General features: G+C 62.0%; 1 protein-coding gene across 21 annotated transcripts in view; it reads left to right on the forward strand.

Annotated features, from left to right (window-relative positions):
• The window catches only part of JAKMIP3 (Janus kinase and microtubule interacting protein 3), a 104,206-nt gene that overhangs the window by 68,062 nt on the left and 12,528 nt on the right, over positions 1-23,616 (forward strand). For 11 of the 21 annotated variants that reach the window (XM_068548776.1, XM_068548774.1, XM_068548779.1 and 8 more), the window contains 18 exons: positions 541-687; positions 919-1,050; positions 2,291-2,326; positions 3,144-3,203; positions 3,947-4,075; positions 5,111-5,239; positions 6,164-6,247; positions 7,756-7,818; positions 9,740-9,838; positions 10,657-10,755; positions 10,889-10,948; positions 13,896-13,961; positions 14,739-14,807; positions 14,896-14,973; positions 17,865-18,068; positions 19,462-19,527; positions 21,284-21,325; positions 21,966-22,929. In XM_068548776.1, coding sequence (XP_068404877.1) covers positions 541-687; positions 919-1,050; positions 2,291-2,326; positions 3,144-3,203; positions 3,947-4,075; positions 5,111-5,239; positions 6,164-6,247; positions 7,756-7,818; positions 9,740-9,838; positions 10,657-10,755; positions 10,889-10,948; positions 13,896-13,961; positions 14,739-14,807; positions 14,896-14,973; positions 17,865-18,068; positions 19,462-19,527; positions 21,284-21,325; positions 21,966-22,124 — 1,722 coding nt within the window. In that variant the 3' untranslated portion in view covers positions 22,125-22,929. Of the gene's footprint in view, positions 1-540; positions 688-918; positions 1,051-2,290; positions 2,327-3,143; positions 3,204-3,946; positions 4,076-5,110; positions 5,240-6,163; positions 6,248-7,755; positions 7,819-9,739; positions 9,839-10,656; positions 10,756-10,888; positions 10,949-13,895; positions 13,962-14,738; positions 14,808-14,895; positions 14,974-15,164; positions 16,994-17,864; positions 18,069-19,461; positions 19,528-21,283; positions 21,326-21,965; positions 22,930-23,616 lie in introns of those variants that run through there. The other 10 variants (XM_068548780.1, XM_068548783.1, XM_068548790.1 and 7 more) reach the window with 6 other exon arrangements.

Raw genomic sequence — 23,616 nt, forward strand, 5'->3', positions numbered from 1 at the left:
CCTCTGGATTCTGTGGGCTTGTAGCTGCTGTGCAGGGGGAGCTGGGGCACCCTCTTGCAAACTTCCCTGTGGAAAGGGGGAATGAGGGGGAACAGGGGTGGGCCTTGCGTCCAGGCTCCTTGGCTGTTTCAATAAAACTTTATTAACAAAATCAGGTGGGGGGCCAGATGCGGGCCTCAGGAGCTGGCTGGCTGACCCCTGCCCTGCGTCACCGAGGCACAAGTACCCTCAGTTCTGTGTGTGATCGGGAACATGTGAGGCCCTCGGCCTTCAGCGGCGCCCTCGCCATTGGTCCTTATGGCCACGGAGATTCCCCGGTGACCTGCGCTGCCGGGTTGGGAGCTCCCCCAGGGGCCCCGAAGGGTCGCGAGCCGGGCTGTTTCCCACAGCTCCTATGGGCTGAATAGAGCGCGGGCCCTAGGCTGCTGCCCTCTGTGGAGCCTGAGGCTTATTCCTCTCACTTTACCGCCTCTGTTTGGAGACTGCTGGTTCTCTGCACGCTTTTCAAAATCACTCTGTGTAATTCATTTTGTCTTTCAGTTAAAGCGTTTAAGGGAAGCTGAAAGTCAGTACAAGCCATTGCTGGATAGAAACAAACGCCTTACTCGGAAAAACGAAGATCTGTCCCACACTTTACGTCGGATGGAAAACAAGTTAAAATTTATCACCCAGGAGAACATAGAGATGGTAAGGGGCCTCGCTCTCGGGTAACCAGCCTCTCCTACGCGAGGCTTGGTAGCAAGATCGAGCCTTTGGTCTCACGGGCGTCTCTGGGGCCAGGAGCTCGCCGGCAAGGAGGCCGTCCACCCACGGCCCAGGGTTGGCTGGTGACAGGGCTGCTGGGACGCAGCAGGCGCGCTTCACCAGTCGGGCCCCTCAGCCCACATGTCGCGTCGTGTGGTCTGGTTGGTTTTTCAGAGACAGAGAGCTGGCATCCTAAGGAGACCCAGTTCCTTAAACGACCTGGACCAGAGCCAGGACGAAAGAGACGTTGACTTCCTGAAGCTGCAGATCCTGGAACAACAGCACCTCATAGACGAGCTCTCCAAGGTGACCGCGGGGCGTCACCCCCCCGCCCGCCCGCCCGCCCGCCACGCTCCTGTCCCCTCCCATCCCCGCTCCGCTGCCCACAGGGCGCCCTGCGCCCGGGCTGGGCGGGGCCTGCCGGAGACGGGGCACACCCTCCCCCAGGGTCGGCTCCAGGCGCCCCCCCCACCCCCGAAGCCCGCTGCTGTCCCCCCGCTCAGGACTGCGACCTCAAGAGCAGCAGCAGGGCCTGCGTGGCCCCGGGGCTCTCACAGCGCTGCGGGTGGGATCCACAGTCAGGGCGCCGCAGGGCCGCGCTCCCGCAGCCGGTGCTGGGGAGGACGGGTCTTTGGCCGCCGGCCGCATCCCTCTGGCCTCAGCTGTCTTCCTGGGGCCTCTCCCCTCTTCTCTGGACACCTACCCACCCTAATCCAAGGTGGTCTCCTCTCAAGATCCATGACGTAATCACACTGCAAAGACCCTGTTTCCAAATAAGGCCACAGTCCCAGGCCTGGGGCTTGGGGTGTGGGGCTATCTCTCCAGGGGGCCCCACCCTCCATCTGTGTAGCCCTCCCCCTGCGGCCCCAGCCCCGGCACAGCTTTTCCAGTAGTCCTTCCATGGACCCTCCTGCAGTTACCCTCATCAGGGCATCTTCTGCATCTTTTTAGGACCCTGACTGACTCCACGGTCAGATCAGTTCAGAACAAGCTGCTTTGATCCTTCTGTGCCCTGGGTGGGGGCGGGGGGCAGGAAAGCAGAGGGGACAGTGGTGCTCTCTGTCCTGTCGCGGGCGTGGCGCAGGGCCAGGGAGCGCTGGTCTGTCTTGTCTCCGTGGCTGAAATCACCTCCGAAGTAACTGAGACGGGTTGGGGCATCTTCCTACCCCGTGGGCAAGAGGGGGTCTCAGCACCCAGCCTTCCCTGACAGGGCCTGAGGTCAGAGCTCTCGTCCCTTCAGTGGCCAGTGAGTGTCCGTCCCCACAATAAGAATGCACGAGGGCAAGAGGACAGACACAGCATCCTGACCAGCTGCAGATGTGCACTCACCCTGAGCCTCTGCAGGCTCCCGGGTGCCCTTGGGGGCCTCGGCTTAGGGAGGGAGGAAGGACCAGGGCCAAGTAAGAGCCTCCCTCTCAGGGCAGGGGGTGGGCGAGAGCAACGGGATCCTGCGTCAGGAAGCAGAGGCTGGGGGCCTGCGGGGCTCGGGGGCTCCCACGGGGCAAGGTCTGTGCCCCCAACTCTCCGCGTGCCTTCTCTCTTCCAGACTCTGGAGACTGCCGGCTACGTGAAGAGCATGTTAGTAAGTGCCAGCCAGCATCCTCTGCTGCATCTCCTCCCACGTCCCGGGGCCTTTGTCCCCAAAGCCCTCCTGCGCCAGTGGTTCCTCCCCATCCAGACTGGAGCATCCAGCCCCGCCCTGGGTGGGTTTTATGATCACAGGGCTGCTGGCCCAGAGGCTTTGCCGTGGTGACTGAGAACGCCCACCCGCGAGGGTCACGCAGGGAAACGGCCAACACCCCGGTTGGCTTTTGGCAACGCCTGATTCAGAGCTGGCTCCCCCTCCCACCCTGGGACACTCACCCCCACCACGGGTTTCTCCAGCCCCGCATGGACCCCGGTCTGGGCCTGGCTGGCTTCCTCACGGCCCCATAAATGCAGCCTAGCTCCCTGGAGAGAACAGGGTCACTGGTCTCACGTGTTTGCGAGGTCTGTCTCCACCGTGCGAATGCCACCCTGTGGACATCTGCCCTGGGAGAGCGGAGAAGGGCTGGGCCCTCCGTCCTTCTCGAATTTCCATTTAGGTGTGTGCCGCTCTAACCCCTGCCCCGCAGGGCCCCAACCCCAGACAGCGGAGGAAGCTCCAGACGTGCGCTCAGAGACACCCAAACCTGCCGTTCCTATTCCAGCCCGAGCTGGAAAGATGGTCCATCCAAACCCTCAGGGCAAACTGCCCTGAGCAGGCCTCACTGCAGTGTCTTTGGGGTAATGCAGGCAATGGACCAGTCTCAAGGTCACCGTCGGTCCATTCAGATGACGACTCGGAAATATTAACCTGTGTATTTAAAACTGACAGAGCTGTTCAGCTACTCAAAAAAATCTCAATTGGTTTTTTGCAGGAGCGTGATAAGCTTTTAAGATATCGGAAACAAAGAAAGAAGATGGCAAAACTCCCCAAGGTAAACGAGTACATGAAACGTGTATTTTAAAAAGCCACTTAACAGGAATGAACCTCTTCCTTTAGATGTGAAAAGAAAATGGTTTTCTTATTTCTAAAAATTGTTCTTATCAAATAACCAAAACAGGACCCAAAGTAAGTATTCTCTTTATATTGTAAATTAAAAAACCCAACCTTGTTTCCTTTAAATTTCCAAGAGGAGATGTGAATTCACCACAGTAATGAGGAGGAGGAGAAGGTAGCTGCGACTCGCTCCCCGCCTCGGGCCAGGACGCGGGCGGCAGCGCCGGGGTCTCTCCCGGGCAGACCTGCGCCCCTGCGCCCCTAGGGAATTGGGAGGCCTGGGATAGTTTCTTTCCTGGACAATCCTTTTTGATAAACCTGTGATTTTTATTAAAGGAGATTTGGGAGACATTCCCAAAGGACCTAACTTGTATCCTGCTTTTTACAAAATGTGTGGGGTTTTTTTGGTTTGGTTTTGGAACAACCAACGGTGATCCCCATACAGGCTGTTAGAGATTCCTTAGGCACAAATATGGGCTTGTCTGGCCCCCAGAAAGGCCGCTAGGAGGGCCATCTCCCACTCTGCTGTCCGCCAGCCCAGATGGTGGCCCCCTTGGCCCGAGGTTGGGCGGCCCGAGCAGTGCAGGGTGTGGGCGGTCCAGGGTGGAGGCCGGAGTGCGCTTGGGGGCGGCCGGGCAGCTGGTCTGGGTTTGGATTAACACCGTCCCTTTTGGTCACCAGCCGGTTGTCGTGGAGACCTTCTTTGGATACGACGAAGAGGCTTCCCTGGAATCTGACGGTTCTTCCATCTCTTATCAAACGGACAGGACAGACCAGACCCCGTGCACCCCAGACGACGACCTGGAGGAGGTACCCTCCCACGGCGGCTTCTGGACGGGCCCAGCGGGCGGCACAGAGGCAGGCGGGGTCGGGGTCAGGAGGCCTGCTCCCCGGAGGGGGCCCTCACCGGCTGTAACCCTCAGTAACCCACGATTTTGTACAGTGGGAAACACCTCCCGCTGCTGGCTTCCTGGCTGTCCCCGCCCCCCCTTCCTTCGCACGCACGCCCCGTCTGCTTCACCCGCGTCATTGCGCCAGGGCCCCCTCTGCAGAGCGGTGCAGAGAGCTCCTGCCCTCTCAGGGTGATGGGGGTGGGGGGTCTGGGCCACCCAGCAGGGGTCAGCACCAACGCCACGGAGGCAGCCGACTCGTGCATCAGGGTGGAGAGGTGATGAGGACAAGCTCTGTCTCTGAATAAACACAGCCGAGGTGTCCCACCCTCCTCGCGCCCCCTTCCAGGAAAACACTGGCCCAGCCCTGTGGGTGCGGGATGAGGAGGGGCCAGTGGTCCGTGGCCCTGACCAGGCACAGCGGGCACTGAGGCCGCGGATCGCACCTCCCCTGGCAGATCCTGGCGGATGGCCCCACGACCATGAACCCGCTTAGAGATCCGGGACAGGGTAGCACAGCTGCCGCCAGTGAGGACGGGCCTGGGGGAGCTTGGGCCCATTAGGGTTCCCGTCCGGTCACTCCTGGACATGGCTTGTTCTCCTCTGAAGGCCAGCAGCCCCCTGCCTTCTCCCTGGGGCAGCAAGTGACATCCCAGCCAGGGGGAGGCAGCAGGGGTGACTGTGCAGGAAGGGAGCCTGGAAGGTGAGACCTCAGCTTTAAGCCTTTCACAAGGCCCAGGTCCCTTCCCGACACAGTCCGGCAGAGCGGAGCCTCAGGGGAGCCTGGTCAGGAATGCAGGGTCCCCGGGTCAGGACAGCCTGGCTGGCAGGTGGGCCCCCACCGAGCCCTGACCTCGCAGCAGCCAGCTCGGCCTTTCATCCCAGGGCTCAGGGCGTGCCTCTCGGGTCCCCAGTAGAGGCCCGGCTAACGCTGTGTCTCCGTGCGCCCCTCCAGGGCATGGCCAAGGAGGAGACGGAGCTGCGGTTCCGGCAGCTGACTATGGAGTACCAGGCCCTGCAGCGGGCCTATGCGCTGCTGCAGGAGCAGGTCGGAGGGACGCTGGACGCAGAGCGAGAAGTTAAGGTCTAACTGACGTCCACGCCACCACGTTCCGGCTCCCACTGGGCTCCCCCGCTTGACCCCCGGCCTTGGCAGGGACCCTCGCACCTTCCAGACCCGGCCCTTCTCTCCCACGGTCACGGTCGGGCCTGGTGATGTTCACCCAGGAGACCGACACGCGGTTGTTTGGGAAGCAGCTCTGGCGGTCGCTCAGCGGCGGGTGGGCCCGGGCCAGGGCGGGCTACCCCGCCCTCCCGAGTGGAGTGGAGGCACCCTCGCACCCTGTGTCCCGATGGCCCAAACGCTGTCATCCGTTTGCCCTGGAAGCTGTTCCCCGGGCAGCCGGGCACCCATCACGATAAAGTGCCCTGCGGCCTGGACCCTGTGAGAGCAGATTAACTCGAGGGAAGGGGGCTCAGACCCCCTAGAAGCCAGCTGGTGCTGGGTGGTGGGCTTTCACGCAGCAGGGCGCCGGGGGCTGGTCTTCTAGAGGAGGTCGGGCTCTGGGGAAGAAAGTGAAAGCGAAGTGCGGAAAAGGAGGTGAGCCCAGGCGGGCAGAGGCGCGGGGAGGGGAGGGAAGGTGCCCGGGGGCTGTGCCTGGCACATCGCTCAGCAGCCCCTCTGCGTGTGTCCTGGTCATTATCGTCCAATGGCTAAAGCAGACCCTTCCGGCCCGCACCCAGCAGCGCAATCCTCTTTCATCCCGTAAACGAGGATTCTCCCTAATAATCCCTCCAAATGAATCTATAGATCATCCCCCGTAATCTCAGCGAGGTCGCGTGCTTCCGCTAGGCCTCCAAGTTTCCCCTTTACTCCAGAGCGGTCCTTGCCAAGGGGCTACTCTCCACTGGCTGGACCAAAAGGCAGACAGTCCCCTTAAAGTCCCGTCCAAGTGGGCGCATCTGGCTTTTAGAGAAAATTTGATGTATGTCTCCTCCCATCCTACAGACCCGTGAGCAGCTACAGGCGGACGTGCAGAGGGCGCAGACGCGGATCGAAGACCTGGAGAAGGCGCTGGCGGAGCAGGGGCAGGTGAGCACAGGGGCCTGGGTCCCCGGGAAGCTGGGGTGGTGGCCTGGTCCCCGGGCTGCAGTGCCCCCCCGATGAGGGTGACGGTCTGTGGGTGTGTACGTCGGCGAGAACTATTCATCTGCACACTGAAGACTGGCACCCCAGCTCCCTTTACTGTGTATGCATCACACCTCAGTAAAAGATTTAAAAGCGGAAGGAATGCATATATAAAGGAATTACACAGCAAGCCCCAAACAAGGCAGGAACCGTCCGTACACGCCTCTCTGGGCTTGATTAGAGATCCTGTCCGTCTCTTAGCTCAAGGCCTGGATTTCAGGTCCCAGGGGTCTGTCGGTCACTCCCCTCAGCCCCCCTCACCTCTGGGCTCTTCAAACCCCGGGGGGAGGGCATCCATCCCACGGGGCCTGAGCCTCCCCCTGACCTGCTGGATGGTGCAGCTCCAGGTGGACCTCCAGGGCTGGCTGGAGGACGTCCAGTGGGGTTGGGAGGGTCTGGGTGGGAGAGGGCCGAGCGTAGTGCAGACCCACGGAGGGCCTGATGTGTTAACTGCTGGGACGACGGCTGGACAGACGGACAGGGCAAGGACGTGAGCCACTGCCCGGCCACATTGCCACATCCTCACCTGAGCGCATGAGGCCCCGAATCCAGTGCTGAGGCACCTGAATCACACAGGACCGGCCCACATCCCCACTCCTCGGCCCCTGCGCCCCCGGGCTGCGCTCGGCCTGAGGGAGCTGCACTCTGGAGCTGTGCACACAGCTCCAGGACCCAGACCCGGAGGCGTCATTCCTGGGCCCCGTCTGATGTGGCCGCCGAGCCGCTTGCGCCCGAGAAGAACAGTAGCCGAGGGGCTGGGAAGCGAGAAGGAGGAGGAGGTGGAGGAAGCCGGTCCTTTCGTTGCAGAAACGAGTCCTTCAAACTTGAAAAGAACTTCACAGAGGACTCTGCTGAGAAGAAATTTGGGGTCGAGTTCAGTGTCTGGACACCTCACTTTGTGACCAAATGCCGGTGGTGGAGGTTCCTCCAGGGCATGGAGCTGGAACTGGGGGTCGAGGACACCGGGCCTCCCCCAAGGCCTGACCCAGGGCAGCCCAGCGGGCATCCACACAGGTCCCACCAGAGCTCAGAGCCTGCCTCGGGCCCCGTGTCCCCAGGTGTGAAGTGGGAGGGACCCCCCACCCTGGCACCTGCCCTCTCCCCACCGGCCCAAGCCCCCTGGCTCCCGCTGGCTGTGTGTCTGGGTCCCCCGGACCTGCGACGTCCACGTGGGCGCCTGGCCTGGGCTAGCACGAGCCTGGGTGCCGTCCACTTCTAGCCAGGACCCTCCAAGGAAACGGGTGAAACCCTGGGTTTCCATCAGCTGTGGGGCAGAAAGCTACCACTCCCTGGTTACTTCGGAAGCTGGGTGTTGAGTCTTTTCGTCACATCCTCTGTCTGCTGAATCGTGATTTCAATCGTGGTTCCACCCTGCGGTGTATTTATTTCTCCACTTCGATTCCCTTTCCAAGGACACGAAGTGGATTGAAGAGAAGCAAGCGCTGTATCGGAGAAATCAAGAGCTCATAGAAAAGGTACGCGCCTGCCAGGCCGCGTCTGAGCGTCTGGCTGCCTCCTGAAGAAAGCAGGGATTCCCTTGCGCTCAGGGGTTTGCGGGGTCCCTGCGGTGCTGGGCAGTGGGGAGAGGGCGGAGGTTCCCCAGCGGAGCCCCAGCCGGGCCTTCTGTGCTTCTCACTCCCGTGGGGCTGCCCCCCCGACCCACCCCCGCCGTCTCCTGGGACAGGCGGCCTGGAAGGAGGCACCTGGGGTCCCGCCAGCCCCGTGTCTATAGCGGCTTCTCGTTTCTTGTTTTCTTGCCTGATGGGTTCTGTGGTTGGTGACGGTTAGACAACCTCTGTGGGCGGTTCATGGCTGTCCCCGGAGGAGTGGGCCCAGGACGGCTGGAGCCAGTCACGTGGAACGAGGAGGGAGGGGGCAGTGGCTGCATGACCAGAGGCAGGAGGGCCAGTGGGGTCTCACAGCTCGCTCTGGCGGTCCCCTCATCACCCTGTCCTGGTGAGGGTGCTCTTGGTAACCCGTCCCCACCAGCAGCTGGCCTTGTCCACAGGCAGAGGGCGGTGGGGGGCAGCACCTTCTACGGCAGGCACAGCCCTTCTAGAAAAGGGCCAGGCCGGCCACAGCTCGCGTGCCTGAGGGCGCCGATCCAGGCCCACGGGCAGAGGCCGGTCCTGCCCCACCCGAAGCCATCAGGCCCAGACGGGGCAGTGCTTTGGGTGCCATTCATGCCTTAAATGCTGAGCGACACCTACCTGCTGGTCGTGGACCCTCTGCACGCGTCTTAAGTCAGCACAGCTGTTTCCGTGGTGCTCTCATGCTCACATAAACACTCTGTGCACGTAAGTGCTCGTGTGTACACAGAACGGCCGCATACTTAAATGCGCACGCACACATGTAAATGCTTGTGTGTACACAGAATGGCCGCATACTTAAATGCGCACGCACACGTGTAAATGCTTGTGCGCACATATCAATGTGCACGTGCACACGTAATAGCTTGTGTGCACTCAGACACACATGTGCACCCTTAAACACTCGTGTGCACATCCACACCTGCATATACACTTGAACACAAGCACACTCAAATGTTCACGAGTGCGCACACACTTAAACACTCGTGGGCGCTTAATTGTCACCCGTACACGTAACACCCACATGCACACATAAACCCTCATTTGCACACTTGAACACTCATGTGTGCACTTAAAACCTGTGCGTTTGTCTGGCACGGTGCCCATGGGGTCACACTCCTGGCCCGTGGGTGCATCCCAGCCGTCCCAGCCGTGCACAGTGCAGTGGGAAGACCCAGCCCCCGAGGGCGCCGGCTAGCTCAGAGGGCACTGGTGCTCCTGGATCCATCTGGACCCATTCGAGCCGCAGAGCAGGCCCCTCGGCCCCCAAGTTCAACTCGGGGGGACGGACCGAGTTGACGGTGCCCATGGTGGACACAAGACCACTGAGGACATGTGCTACGGGCTGCACTGTGCTTACCCCTTGGGAGGCGCGGGCCTCACACACGTCAGTTCTGGAGGGTGGCCAGGCAGCCACGGCACACCCGCCATCAGACAGCAGTGTTCCTGAGACCCTGGGCCAGCCTCGGCTCCAAGGGGCGCCGTCCTGGCCGTGGTGAGGCGCGGGCAGCTTGGCGACAGCTTACGCCTCTGCCCGCGGCGGCCCTTCTCTTCCTCATCTCTGCTCAGATGGCCCCCCGCCCAGTGCAGCCGGCCCTGCGTCCCCCGCCCACCCGCTGCCGGTTTAGCCCAGGAGGGGACACACCTAGTCTCACCAGGGCGGCCCCCCGCGGACTGAGGCTGGAGTGAGGGCTCTGGGCCGAGGACCTGGGCCAGGCGGCCGTCCCGTGACGCCAGCAGCCGTCAGGGAAGCCGAGAGCTGGCCTCACGTGAGACTCCAGGGCCTCACCCGTCTTTTATTTTACAGATTAAACAAATGGAGACAGAAGAGGCTCGGTTAAAGCATGAGGTCCAGGATGCGAAGGACCAAAACGAGCTGCTGGAGTTCCGGATCCTGGAGCTAGAGGTGCGGGGCCGGGGTGGGGTCAGAGAGCTGCCACCCTGAGCTGGTGCCATCGAGGGCTGCGAGCCCAGCCCTGTCACTCAGAGGAAACAGATGCAAAACGGAACACATTGTCCGCACACAGCTCTGGGGCCTCCCTCGCCCCCGGTCCCTCGTGACCCTGGCTGGCGGGCATGACCACCCTCTCCTACGACGCCACCACCCAGCTTCGCTTGGTGCGTCTCTGCACCGGCATTTCCGCCTGTCTGGTTTCCTGGCGTCCACGCACACCTGCAGCGTGGGGAGTGGGCCCCCATGAGTCCAGAGGGAGCCGCCCCTCAGTCCTCCCGCCCGCCTCCCGGGGGGCAGGAGGGCTGTGTGGCCACTCCGTGTGTGTCGCCCCGTGGCCCCAGGGCTCCTGCGTGTGGTCCTGGATGAGGACGGTGGCGGCACTTCCAGCCACTGTCCTCTGTCCTCAGGGTCACTGAGGCCAGGCCCGTGGGGGACACTGCTCCCGGTCCCCTGGGACTCATATCAGCTCGTCGGCCCCGGGGGTGGGACTGCCCGGCCCCTCAGAAGGCGGGGGGCAGGCGGGGGCCGCTCCCAAGGGCCTCCCCGTGGGTGGCTGGGAGGTCCCTGCCCCCGTCAGTGCCCACACAGGGCCGTCCCCTGCGCAGGAGGAGGGTTTGGCCTCTGCTGCGGCAGCCGGGGCTTCGTTTTCACAAGGACCACGCTGACCGTGTTGGGTGGACTTGGTGTGTCTTCACCGTGTCCCCGGGCGGCCCAGCACTGCCCTCCAGGAGGGAGGGGACACCGTGCCCAGACTTCCGCTCTCTGTCTAGGAGAGGGAGAGGAAGTCGCCGGCCATCAACTTCCACCACACCCACTTCGCGGGCGGGAAGAGCCCCCTGCAGGCGTACTGCGAGGCCGAAGGCGTGATGGTAACGCCCCGCCCCTCGCCCCCCCGCCCGCACACCCCTCGGCCCACACCCCTCGCCCCCGACCGCGCACCCCCCCGCCCCCGCGGCCGCCTGGCCCGCACTCCCTCCCAGCAGCCTGTCCCCCTGCCTCTAGGACATCCTGGTCTCGGAGCTGATGAAGAAGCTGGACCTCCTGGGGGACAACGCCGTAAGTGTAGGTCGCTCTCCTGACTTGTGCATGCCTCCCCGTGCCGACCACCCTGCACGGTCCAGGGGCCCCTGTGAGTCCCGCTGTGGCCCTACCGCAGCCCACACCCTCCCACTGCCAGAGCTGCCTGGGATGGGCCCTCTGGCATTTAGGAGAAATTTCGTTCTTTCTGACGCTGTTCCCACACGGGAGTTCGGGGCCTCTGCTCTCACCCTTGATTCTTCCAGCAGAGGTGCTTCTGGCCCCGTGTTCTCAGTTTCTGGAACCCCTCTCAGTCTCTAAGCTCTTCCATGTCCTTGGTGGGGATGGGGGCTGTGGGTGCCTTAGACACCTCAAACTCAGGGCTTCCCGCTTACTTAGTTTGGGAGGAGGGGCAGAGCCTATATAAATAATCCCCGAATCTCACTTAGGGCAGAGTTCCAATTTCTACAGCAAACTCCTCAAAAGAATACTAATTGCTGAATGGGCAGAGTGACTGCATCCCTTCACGCCACCCTCCATCCACCCATCCTCCGTCCTTCATCCTCTGTCCGTCCATCCACCTTCCATCCATTCTCCATTCACCCTCCATCCAGCATCCTGTGCTTGTTGAGCCCCTGCCCAACGCGGGGTGGGGGGATCAGCTGTGCCGGAAGAGGGCCCCAGTCCACACCCCAGAACGTTTCCGCCACAGGGTATCCTAAAAAGTATACAGTCTACAGCTGGTCCTAAGGCACCTTGGGCTCCACATCCTGGTGACTGCTCTCAAGGAAGATCAAGGCACTAAGTCAAATTGGTGCACTCCGTGCAGTAGATGGAGGAAAAAAACACACGCAAACACACACACACACACACACACCACACACACTTCTCACACGCATACCAAAACCCAGGCGCTCATGCACATCCTTGGGGCCACTTCTTCCCAGCAGCTTCGAGGTGTTCAGGGCCCTGTGTTGACAGGAATCCCTCCTCTCCCCACCTGCCCTTTACTTGGGAAGCAGTGAGGGTGGGGAGCGGGGGGGAAAGCAGCTCCCAGCGGGGAGGCTCTCCTGGCTGTATTGCCCACCCCCGACCCTGCCACCAGTCAGACCCCTTGCTCCACGTCGGCTGCAGGTAGCGGAGGTGCTGGTCCACAGCAGGGATGGCCATTGTCACAATGTGCTCCGGGGTTCAGCCTGAGTATCAGCCCCCATCACGGGCTCTTGGGAACCTTTCAGTTCACAGCTGGAGAGACTGAAGCCCCAGAGGGCACCCACCCAGGTCACAGAGCTGCGGTACTGGCCAGCTAGGACGAGCCCAGGTCTGCCTAGTTCTGTTCGGGGCCCCTCCCAGCCCTGTAGCTGCCCGCCCCAGAGCACCAGTGCACATGACGGCCCTGGAGCCGTCACACGGCCTCAGAGACGGGGGCAGAGGACACACTGCCGGTTTTACGTGCAGGTGACCTCTAGAGACCCTTGGCAGTTTCTGAAGGACCATGGGGGCGACCCTTAGGTCTGTCGTGTGCACATGGACACACTTCAGGTAGGTGACAGGGATAGCCTGGCCCTATCCCCTTCTCAGCCAGGGCACGCTGAGGCTGTGGCCACTGTCTCCAGCTGCTTCCCAGAAGGCTGCAGCCTCCCAGCTGGCCACGGGGCACCTGGGCCCCGGACCTCGGCTTCCTCAGGAGTCAGGGTCCTTGGAGTGGAGCAGAGGGGCCGGTGGGGGGCGGGGCAGAATGGACCCCTGTCCTCCCTGGTGGGCCGTCTGCTCACTGCTGCTGCACCTGGGCTGCAGCGGGGACAGGTCACCCAGGGAGGGCTGCGAGGGTGGAGGAGACACACATTGCCAAGGCCATGGTCACCTCCAGGAGGGAGCAGGAGGGGCCCAGCCAGGCTGCCCACCAAGTGGGGCATCGCGGGCCCTTCAGCCTGGGCTGACCACATCCAGGTAGCTTCCCTCAGTTACCCCGAAGGCCCCCCTCAGCCTCCCACACTCCCATCCCGCCCATCAGGCCCAGCCCCGCTTTGGGAGGAGGGAGGGGACAGCCTGGCTCGTGTCCCCGGAAGCCAGAGGGATGAGGGGTGCCTGGCCCCGGCACCACACCGAGTCGGGGCGCAGCGTGCCTGAGGACGGCGCCTGCCTCTGTGTCCCAGCACCCGGCCGCCGACCCCCACCTGTGCCTACTGCTGCCGGGGTGGGGGTGGTGAGAGACCCCTGCCCCTGGGGAGCTCACGCTGCGGGGGGAGAAAGGCAGGAGGACTTTCGGAGCGGGTGGCCCCGAATCAGGGAAGTTCTGGGGTGGGGGGCCGCCCCCAGCTCAGCGACCCCAGGGGGCTCCTCCCTGCCTGTCTCTGCTCCCCGTGACCCCTGTTGGCTGTCCCACCGGTGGGCCCAGCAGTGGGGACAGCCCAGCTCCCTCCACCCTGGTGCTGACGCAGGTGGCACATCCTCTGAGGATGCCCACCGGCCCCAAAGCCAGAGTCACCCTGCCCAGAAGGACCACCTAGGCGGGCCCTTTGGGACGAGGCACGAATAAAACATGCAGAAAAAGGGCAAAACGGCAGGGATGGGAACCATTTCATAGCCATGAATGTTTGATCTTTGCTTCACATTCCTAAGTGGCGCTTTAATAATTCAGGCCGCCTATGCAGAGAGCTGGCTTTAAATAAAAATCCAGCAGAGAACCGGGAAGGCTGGCTGCTCGTCCTGCCGCCCATTGTCCCGTTCTGCCTCGCTGGCTACCCTAGACGTGGTCACCAGCAGTGAGAGGACCAGAGGGGGCAAGGCGGAGAGTCACCCCAGAGCTGGCAGGACCAAGAGGAAAGAGGATCACAGACTCCCGGGAGGGCCTTTAGTGAAAGCGACATTTAGCTGTGAACCCAGCTCGCCTGCGCCCGTCCCATCAGCACCACCAAGCTCCCGTCACTCAGCCCGGCCACCCCAGGAGGCACTTCCCCTGACCATACGTGAATTCTGCTTTTGGGTGCAGAATCTGACCAATGAGGAGCAAGTGGTCGTCATACAAGCCAGGACAGTCCTGACCTTGGCCGAAAAGGTAACAGTGACTGTGGACGTTGTCGGGACAGGGCCGGGCTTCCCGAAGCCTCCCTTTCTGGCTCAGCGCAGAGAAGACGCTCACCCTGGGAGGAGGGCTACCGGGAGGTGGGGTTGGGGTCCACGCATCCTGTTTGCCTCGGGAGGTCTGGCATACGCACAGGTCAGCCAGCACCGCCACGCGTGTTTGCAAATGACAGATTCAGCCAGACCTCTCCCCAAGGCCACTCTGCCTCCGCCTCCCCCCAGAGGCCGGGAGGTATGGTGGGTCTGTAAACCGGCAGCATCTGTCTCACCTGCCGGGACCCTCCTCCGGGGGTCGCCCAGCCCACCCAGGCTCCCCACCCTCCAGCCTCTCTGCTCCCAAGGGCCGCCAGCCTGCTCCCGGTCCCACCCCCGGAGCCAGAACCCGCTTGGTAGGCCTGCTGGCAGCGCCCCCTCCCAGCGGCCCCCAGCAGGGCGGGGAGGGGTGTCCAGCAAATAGGAGCTCAGGGGCCAGCACCTCGGGAGAACGGGCCGCCTAACATCCCTCCTCTCCTGGGGATGGGGGGGCAGACTCCCTGGACACGAGGCGGGGCTGCGGGGGGCGACCCGGGCCTGGCCCGCACACCGGGCACATGGAGCCCATGGTGCCAGCCCAGCCTGACTCCCACGAGGGCTGAGCCCTCCCCTCCTGGAGGAAGAGTGGGAAGGGCAGGGAGGGCCAGGCCCCCCAGGCTGTCTCCCCGGGGCTCGGGGAGGTGGACTTTGACGCCTGAGTACCCTCCGTTGTGTCCAGTGGCTCCAGCAGATCGAAGAGACGGAGTCGGCCCTGCAGCGGAAGATGGTGGACCTGGAGAGCGAGAAGGTCGGTGTGCATCTGGCCACGCGGGCCCGCGGCCCCGCGCACCGGGTCGGCTGCGCGAGGCCCAGACGCGGGTCCTCTTGCGTTTCAGGAGCTGTTCAGTAAGCAGAAGGGCTACCTGGACGAGGAGCTGGACTTCAGGAAGCAGTCCTTGGACCAGGCTCACAAGGTAAGAGAAGCGCGGCCGCCGGAACGCCCAGCGGTGGCGGATTCGGGGTAGAAACGGGAAGGCTGTTCCCACGGCCAGCATGGTGTCTCGGGGGCCACGTGGCCTCGGACCTGCCTGGGAAAATCCTGCGCCCAGTGTGACCAGCGTGGGGTCACTCTTTGCATTTCTCCTGCCGGACACCCCTCGCCCAGCGAGTTCCGAGGACGCCTTACTGCTCCGTCAGCAGCCCTTGACCCCAGGAGTGCAGGCACACGAGCAGAAGTCAAGTGGGTATTTGAAATGAGCTGAGAAAATAGAATTCATTGAAACAATGCATTTACAAATGAGATGAACACAGCTGAATGTCTGTCAGTCCATCATCCCGCCCGGGACCCCTGCTTCTGTCCATCTGCACCAACCGGTGCGCACGTGCCCTCTGTGCGTGCCTGCCCCGTGGGAAGTCATTTCCCCCCAAGAAACCTGAAGGGACGTCCCCGTGTGCAGTTAACCCCGACAACGGTGCCGAAAAGATGGGTCCTGGAGATGACATCAGGGAGACGGCTTTATGACACACGGACGCACAAACACACACGCACCCGCATGCCACAGAAAACGTCGCCCTGGGACTGTGGATGGGGGCTCCTGCACACAGCGCCGAGGGATGCTGTCAGGGCCCCCGGTGATGCTGGGTCCGCTCCCGGTCTGATGACTGTCAGGGCCGCTCCCTGCGTGATACTGTTTGGGGGCCCCCTTCCTCCAATTCCGGCAGGAAGGCTGCACGTTTTGCTCTCCCTGGTTTCCTTGACTCCACGGTTAGGCCTGCACTTCCTGCTGGATAATTAGCCATTTTATCTGCCATTCACAAAGCCCTGTGCAGGAGGGAGGCACCTACCGCCTTGGGATGCCCTGGGGTGGCACACAGGCCTGTGGGAACCTGCTGGGTCTCACACCCTCCCTGCTCTGTGAGCACAGGAGCCACAGCTGGGTTTCGAAGGGGAAGGGTGGTCCCTGCCTGGCCGAGGGCCGTCTAGGGCAGCTGGGAGCAGAGGCCTGGCCATTCACAGACGAGGGCGAGCGCCGGGGCGAGGCTGTGCACACAGAGCCGGCGTGCGGGTGGCCCGTCGCTCAAGGTCATGCACGTAGGGAAGGTCAGGACATCTCCATCTCCTGCCAGTCTTGGGGTGAAGCCACGGTGATGTTAATTCTAAGCCCCACGCTCAGCTGCCTTTATTTTAAAGCTGGAGCGTATCTTAAACACACTAAGCTCTTTGGCTCTAGGAAGTGGCAGCTGATGGGTGTGTGAGCTGGCAGTGACAGCTGGGGAGAGTTTATCTTGTGGCTTAAAGAACAATAACATGTAAGCGAGGAACAAAGGTTTCTCCCCGCCCCCCCCCCCCCCATTTCCTAAAATGTCTACTCAGCCAAAAGGGCTTTCCATAGTCATTTTTCCTGAAGAAGAAGAAACATTCATTTCTGAAGAGGTTACATTTTTGGTGGAAGATGGGAAGAATTTGGCTTTTTCAAAGATTGTGTCTATGAAATTTCCTGAGGAACCAGCTTTGAAAATGCTCCAGATCAAAGTGCCAAGTCACTAGGAGTTTATAACAAGGTCTGTATTTTGGCGGCTGGGTGGCAGCAAAGGGATGACACAGCATGTGTGTCTGGGGACCAGCAGCGTGGCCAGCTCTCCACGTCGGAGCCCTGGCGGGGCAACGCGAGGGCCCTGGGCTGGAGGCCCCCTGGAGTCTGAACCCTGCTCCCCACCAGCAGGGCCCTGTGCAGGTCGTCCAGCCCGGCAGTCTCATCAGCCTGCCTCAGTGTCCTCACCCGTGAGCCGGGCCTAAAAAGAGCACCTGCTTCCTGGAAGGGGCGGGACTGAAGGGCTTCATGGAGGGGAAGCCCTGAGCCGGTGCAGGCACACAGAGGCACCCACGGGCGTGGGCATCCTTAGGGTTATCATTTGGGACAGAGGAGGTGAGGGGCTGGGAGGCGGGCGGAGGCTGGACACGCGGGGCCTCATGTGCAGGCAGCAGGGAGGGAGGCAGGCAGACAGACAGACAGGGAGAGAGAAGGGGAGGAGAGGTGGGGCAGGTGTATGTCTCACAGTCTGGAGGCCAGAAGCCTGACACCAAGGTGCTGGCGGGGCCACGTCCGTCTGAAGCTCCAGGGGAGGCCCTCCTGCCTCTTCCAGCTCCTGGGGGCCCAGGCGTTCCCGGGCTTGTGGCTGAGTTGCCCCAATCTCTGCCCTGTCGTCACATGGCTTCCCCGCATCTTCCGTGACTGTCTCCAAGTTCCCCTCTTCTTCCAAGGCCGTGAGCCAGTGGATTGAGGCCCCCTAATCCAATCTGACCTCACCTGCACTGGGTGACATCTGCCTGTTTCCAAGTGATCCGCATTTCACAGGTTCTGGGGGTTAGGACTTGATGTTTCTTTGGGGACACGAGTCACCCCACAGGCAGCACTGGGGACCGCAGAGCTGACGGCCTGGCGCCTCTGCACTACTGCAGACAGACCCTGTGAGCACCGCCCTTCTTCCTTCTTAGCGACTCAGAAGCCCAGGGTTTGGCGAAGGTTGAGAGCAAAGGAAGAAGCCTGTGTTGTTCTTTCCTCAAGGGACACCCGCCCGGCCCACTGCCCCTCTGGCCCTCATCCGACTCTGGCCTCAAATTCTGCTGACCTCGATGTCCCTAATGTTTCACTGCACGTTAAACATCGCGTGGAAGGGATGCTCTTGAAATAATTACTCCCGGACTGTTTCCACCCTCCAGAACCTCATTTAACCGGCCCAGGCGGAAGCAGTCCCCTCTGTGGGCTGGCCTGGAGGCGTCGTGACCCCAGGGCGGGGTGCCCCAGTCCCCCAGGCCGGCCCCCGGGGAGGCGGCGAGGACTGACGTGCCCCCTCCCGCCCCCAGCACATCCTGGAGCTGGAAGCCATGCTGTACGACGTCCTGCAGCAGGAAGCCGGGGCCAAAGTGGCGGACACGCTGTCGGAGGAGGAGCGCGAGAAGCTCAGGGTGGCGGTGGAGCAGTGGAAGCGCCAGGTCATGAGCGAGCTGCGCGAGCGGGACGCCCAGATCCTGCGGGAGCGCATGGAGCTGCTGCAGCTGGCGCAGCAGGTGCGCGGCAGGGGCGCCGCGGGCGCGCCACCTCCGGGCGGAGCGGGGCTTCCCAGGCCTGGCCCCCTGATGGCCACACCTCCAATGACAGTACCCTCCCGTGGCCATGCCCCCAAAGGTCATGCCCTCCAGTGGCCACGCCCCCAAAGGTCATGCCCTCTCGTGGCCACACCCCCATATCCCTGCCCTCCAATGATCATGCCCCCAAGGCCAGGGCCTTCCACTGGCCGTGCCCCCCGATGGCCATGCTCTCCAGTGGCCGTGCCCATGGGGGGGTCCCTCCTGCCGGACTGCCTGTCCCTCCAGACCAGCCTCCTGGGCCGTCCCGCCCAGGCCTCTGGGTGACACAGCCCCCCTCCTGGGTCCCCCCAACTCTGGGTCTCTTCTGTGGTTCCTCCCTCAGTGGCAAGATCCCAGTGAAGGTGTCATCTGGGGAGCAGAGGCTCATGGGCTAGGGACTTGGGGACCTTCTCTTGGCCTACAGGCACTTGGGGCCCTCAGGCCAGTCTGGCCAGTTCATTTCTAACTGGGAGTGAGGGATCCTGGCAGACTAGACAGGCTTGGTGTGTAAGACATGCCTCCGCTCCCCTGTGTGTGCTGGCGTGGCCTTTGTGGCTGTGTTCCGTGTTCAGATACACTAGTGAATCCAGGTTTACTGTGAATGTCAGAGGGCTAATGTCTGAGCAGAGGATTGGTCAGCTACCAGGACCCTCGCTGCCAGATTCAGGGTGGTCAGTGTGAGGACTGCCACCTGCAGCCCCTCACTCCCATCAGACGGGCTGTGATCAGAGCTCAGCTGCTTCCAGGGTCCAGGCCAGGCATCCAGGTCCGGCGTGGGCACACACATGTCCATCTGCCTGGCAGTGTGCACCAAAGTGAAGACTAGCGTTTCCAAACGTGAGGTCAGCCTTGCCAGAAAAGTCCTCCCCAAAGTGACTGGCTTTGTGACCCTTCTGGCTGCTCCTCTCACTGCTGGAACGGCGTTTGGGAAGGACTGTGAATTGGGCCCTTACCATTTCCTTGGGCTTCGAGCATCATGGTTTATGATCTGGAGATGTAGGAGGTGGGAGGGTGTCATTCCCGGCACAGGGAGCGTGGCCGAGGGGAAAGCTGTCCTCCTCTCTCTTGCTGTTGCAAAGAGCAGACGGAGGGAGGCTCTGTCCGTAACGGAACCTGAGGCAGGCACACTGGCTCTCCTCCCGAAGCCAAGCCTCCTCAGAGTCGGCGGGGAGGGCAGCCCGAGGCCGCTGGCCCCCTCGCCGTGGCCAGCATGGCAGCTGCTCTGTGACGACTGGTCCACCAAGTACCTGTGCGAAAATCCTGAAAGGCTTTTGCCCACTTGGTTTCCCGAATATTCTGATTATTGAGGATTTTCCTTCTTTTAACATTGCAGAGAATTAAAGAATTAGAAGAAAGAATAGAAGCTCAGAAGAGACAAATAAAGGAACTGGAGGAAAAGGTAAGACAAATACGAATCTGGGGGCTTGCTTTGTTGCCGGAGCTCACACAAAGAGGGAAGAACAGGTAACTCAGGATGCCATGTAGCACTAGGTCTGAGGTTGGGGTATTTTTGGACAGAAAGAGGCTTCAGGGACGTGTCTGCTCGGGACAAGGAGGCGGAGCCCAGGGTCTGGGAACACCCCGTCCGTGACAACCCAGCCGTGCCACCCCGAGGGCCGTGCCTCTCACGGCCTCAGTTTCCCTTGCCGTCGGGGTGGCTGCAGACCGGCGACCAGCTGTCCCTTTAGTGTGATTCCTTGACTGTGGCTCCCCAGTTTGGAAACGGCAGGTGCTGGGGTGCAGCTGGTTGGGGGCCGTGTGGCTTGGAGTCGGGGAGGACTGTCCAGCTCTTCTCCCGACGGCTGGCTCTGCAACTCCCAAATCAGGGTGCACAGAGCACGCTCAGAGGGAAGCCTGCAGGGTGTGCTTCGTTCTAGGACAGTCGGGCTCTTTTGGTCTGTGATTTAGGTTGTTTCGATGGCTTCTAGCAGGCAGACTGCTTGTTCGCGTCTTGTGACCGGTCTTGCCTGTGGGGTGGATCTCACCAAAGGCCGGCTCCCCTCTGAGCCTCCCTGGCTTGTCCCTGCCGGAGAGAACGGGAGGCTGGGGTCTGGACAGGACCCGCCACCCTCAGTGGGCCACACGTCCTCAGCCCTGCCTGGGAAGAGCCAGCAGAGGGTCTGTGCTCGCGGGGCACGGGGACCCCTCCCCACGGCAGCCCCTGCAGCTGGTCCTCCCCCTGCCCTGCCCACCCCTCCTCCAGATGAACCCGGCCCCTTCCCTGGGCACTTTACTGCCATCTGCCGAGCGGTCTCGGTGGTAACTTGCAAATCCAGAGCTGGTGACAGGCCCCTAGAACCGTGCAGGGCACGACCCGCAAAGCAGAGAGGCAGCTGGGGAGCAAGTACGTGCCTGCCCATGGGCGCCAGACCGTGGGCGACACACACCTGGCTCGCCTGGGGAGGCCGGCGGGACGCGCAACCTCGAAGCGGTGCAGTCTCTCCCCCAAAATGAACCTCTCTTTCCTTTTGCATCTTAAAGCGAGAGCATTTGTTTGTACTAAATACTAGAATTTTAAAAATTGGGTGTTTATTCTTTCAACCTAGCTGAAGGAGCTCTGCTTTTCCAAGCAATTGTACCACCGTCAGATTTTCTCTCGTGTCTGAATTGGCTGGACACCTCCCCCGACCCAAAATGAGGCTCCAAGTGTGAAATGTATTCAGCAAGTTGGCCGTGCTTTATCATTTATAATGGGACTGAGACCAAAATATTGTCACGGGGTGTGGTGTTTGCCTGGCACTTGGATCGTCTTTCCGTAAGACTCCTGTCGTCATTATAGCCACTTAGCGCCCTCACCATCAGCCCTGGTGACGGGTCCAGATGGCAGGTCCCCGCCACTCCCCCAGAGGCGAAGTGACCAGCAGAGCCTCCCTCCTGACTGTCACCCGCAGCCTGGCCTCTGGACGGCGCGAGGTCCCTGGGGAGGGGACAGCGCCGTCACTTCAGGCCCCTGGCAGCGCAACCCTTAAACCACTGGACACCAGTGCGCCAGGATCTGCTCCTGACCCCCAGCTGGCATCTCCACGTCGCTGTCTGTGATCACGTTATTTCTTGCCAAAAGCTCTACAAACTCTTCTTTCTCTTTCTTTCCTTCCATGTCTCCACCCTCCCCTTTCCTTTTTAGTTTCTATTTTTGTTCTTATTTTTCTCCTTAGCTTTCATTCTGTGGTCATAGCTCTCCTGGGCACCCTGGCGTGGTGAGTATTTTGTCTGCATCATAAGGACCGGCACGGCCCCCGCTGTTCTGTAAGCAGGAGGTGCTTCCGGAAGGGGACAGCCAGGGGTCCCCCAGGTCCTAGAGGGGAGGGGTCTGCCATCGTCAGAGGGGAAGGGACGCTTGCCTTCCTTGAGAAGGAAGGAACGCAGAGGACCCCCTCCCACGGGACCTCCCCGGGGAAGAGATGTGCACACAAAACCACTCCCTGTTCTCTGCTCCGGGCAACTCGGCAGGGAGCGGTGCTGGTGGTTTCGTGCCTTTTTGCCTTTTCCGTGTATCAAGTACAAGCTTGGGTGACTCTGGAGATTCAGCCAGAGATGCCCACTTTCCCCGACAAGCTGGGCTCGTTCACGACGTCACAGTCGTGCTGAGCTGTGGCATCGTGCCCGCGGCTTTCAGGCCGAGGCCGCATGTGGAAGTTTGACCACCGCTTCCTTCCCAAACAAGATGAGAGGACAAGTAGGGCGTGGCCTCACCATCCCATCTCCGTCTGTGGCCCCCGCCCTCAGAGGGCCTCCCCTTGGGAGCAGGGCCACCCTTCCTCATAGCCCCATCCCTCCAGCCCTTCCCTCTCGCCCTGCAGCCTCCCTGAGCTCTGTCCTGCGTCTCTTTTCTTCCAGCCCTCCGAGGAGCCAGACCCCTTTCCTCCAGCTGGACCAGAGAACAGCAGGTGCCCCAGTGGCAGAGGGAGACGCCGCATCTCATTCCTGAAGACTCAAGAGGATCTGGGCTCTGCATATCCCCTCCCGTCGAGGAAGAGGGAGAAAGGGGGTCTTTGAGCACCTCTGCGGGGGACTGTCCATTTTGATGAGCCAGAATTAGAACTAGTTCTCTGACTGGGGCTCCTCTGAAGAGACCTTGTCTTGGCTGTGGACCCTGGGCTCCTTCCTCGGGACGCAGCCTCCCAATCCTAGTTACAGGGACGCGCGAGCCCCCTGCTGCACAGGTGTGAGAGCTGCTTCTGTGCAGGAGCCCCAGACTCCCACCTCCCTGTGTTCCCTTGATGACAAAAGGTGTCTCAAAGGAAGATTCCCAGAAACAACGCAGGCGCCCTGCAAAAAGCCGCAATGAAGCTGCCGCCACGGTGGTGACCTTCGTTCAGGGAAATGGGGACGGTTCACAGAGCATCTCAAGGACCGTTGCCCCGCGTCTTCCAGGACGGACGGGCTATGAAGACGCTGCGACTCACTGGCTGGGGTCCTCAGCGCTTACTGACCGACACATCCCGCCACCCTGCCTCGTTGTTGACGCTGCCACTCGCGGGAACAGAACTGTGGCTGCAGCTTCCCGCCCTGAGCTGCGCCGAGGGACTGACCGCAGGGGTGACTGGGGAGCCTGGTAGTGGGAGCTGGGACCCGAGCAGTGGACCGACTGGGAAGGGGCCTGACCTCGTCGGAGACGCAGGGGCCAGAGGACACCTCGGGCTGTGCAGCACCGCAGAGGCCCTCAGGCTGCAGGCGAGGCCGGAGCCACCCCGTCCAGAGCTCCAGCCTGCACGCTCGAGGGGCAGTGCCCGGCGAGGGTGACAGAGCCCCGGGGTTCTGCGGACGTGAGAAGGGGGCCCGACGCCCAGGTGGCCAGCAGGTGAGGCTCAGCCGTCATCCCTGGGACACGGCGTCTTCCTTCCCGCCCTTTGTGGGCCCTGTGGGCGCCAGCACACCTCCTTCTGGTCTGTGGGATCCCACCTCCTCTGCGGCGAGGTTGGCCCCGTTTGAGATGTAGGTTCAATTTGCTGGGACGCTGGCCTTGCAGCAGGAGCCCTGGGGTCTATACAGGTGGTCGGGGGCAGGTTGAGGGCGGCTCACCTCCCTCCATGGCCTCTGGACCGGAGTCTGCTCCCTGGGGGCATCTGGCGTGGGCTTCTCCCTGGTCTGAGGCGCCGAACCCATTACAGGTCTTCTCCGCCCAGACCCAGGACACCCCCCGCCAAGGCCAGCCAAGGCCTCCAGAGGTGCCCAATGGTGGGTCCCAGGGCACATCCCTGAGCTACAAGGGCAGCCTCTCTCAGCTCCTGGCAGAGAAGAACTCCTCAAGGGTGCCCGGCCACTTCTGCCGACTCGGGCCCTGGCCCTGCACCCCGAGTTCTGCTGGCCTGCCCCGCCCACCCCCGTCTTGCTGCTCCCAGAAACTCCAAAACGAGAGAGCGTCCCACTTTTTCTTGTGGAGCCATCCCTCCCGCTGACCCTGACTCCCAGCTCAGTGGGCCCCCCTGTGTCCCCAGGCCGTCACCTCCTCTCCCTGCCCCCAGGGCTCGGAGGCACCCCTGGGGCG

The sequence above is a fragment of the Eschrichtius robustus genome, chromosome 7, assembly GCF_028021215.1.
Source record: "Eschrichtius robustus isolate mEscRob2 chromosome 7, mEscRob2.pri, whole genome shotgun sequence".
In the NCBI taxonomy this organism is placed as follows: domain Eukaryota; kingdom Metazoa; phylum Chordata; class Mammalia; order Artiodactyla; family Eschrichtiidae; genus Eschrichtius; species Eschrichtius robustus.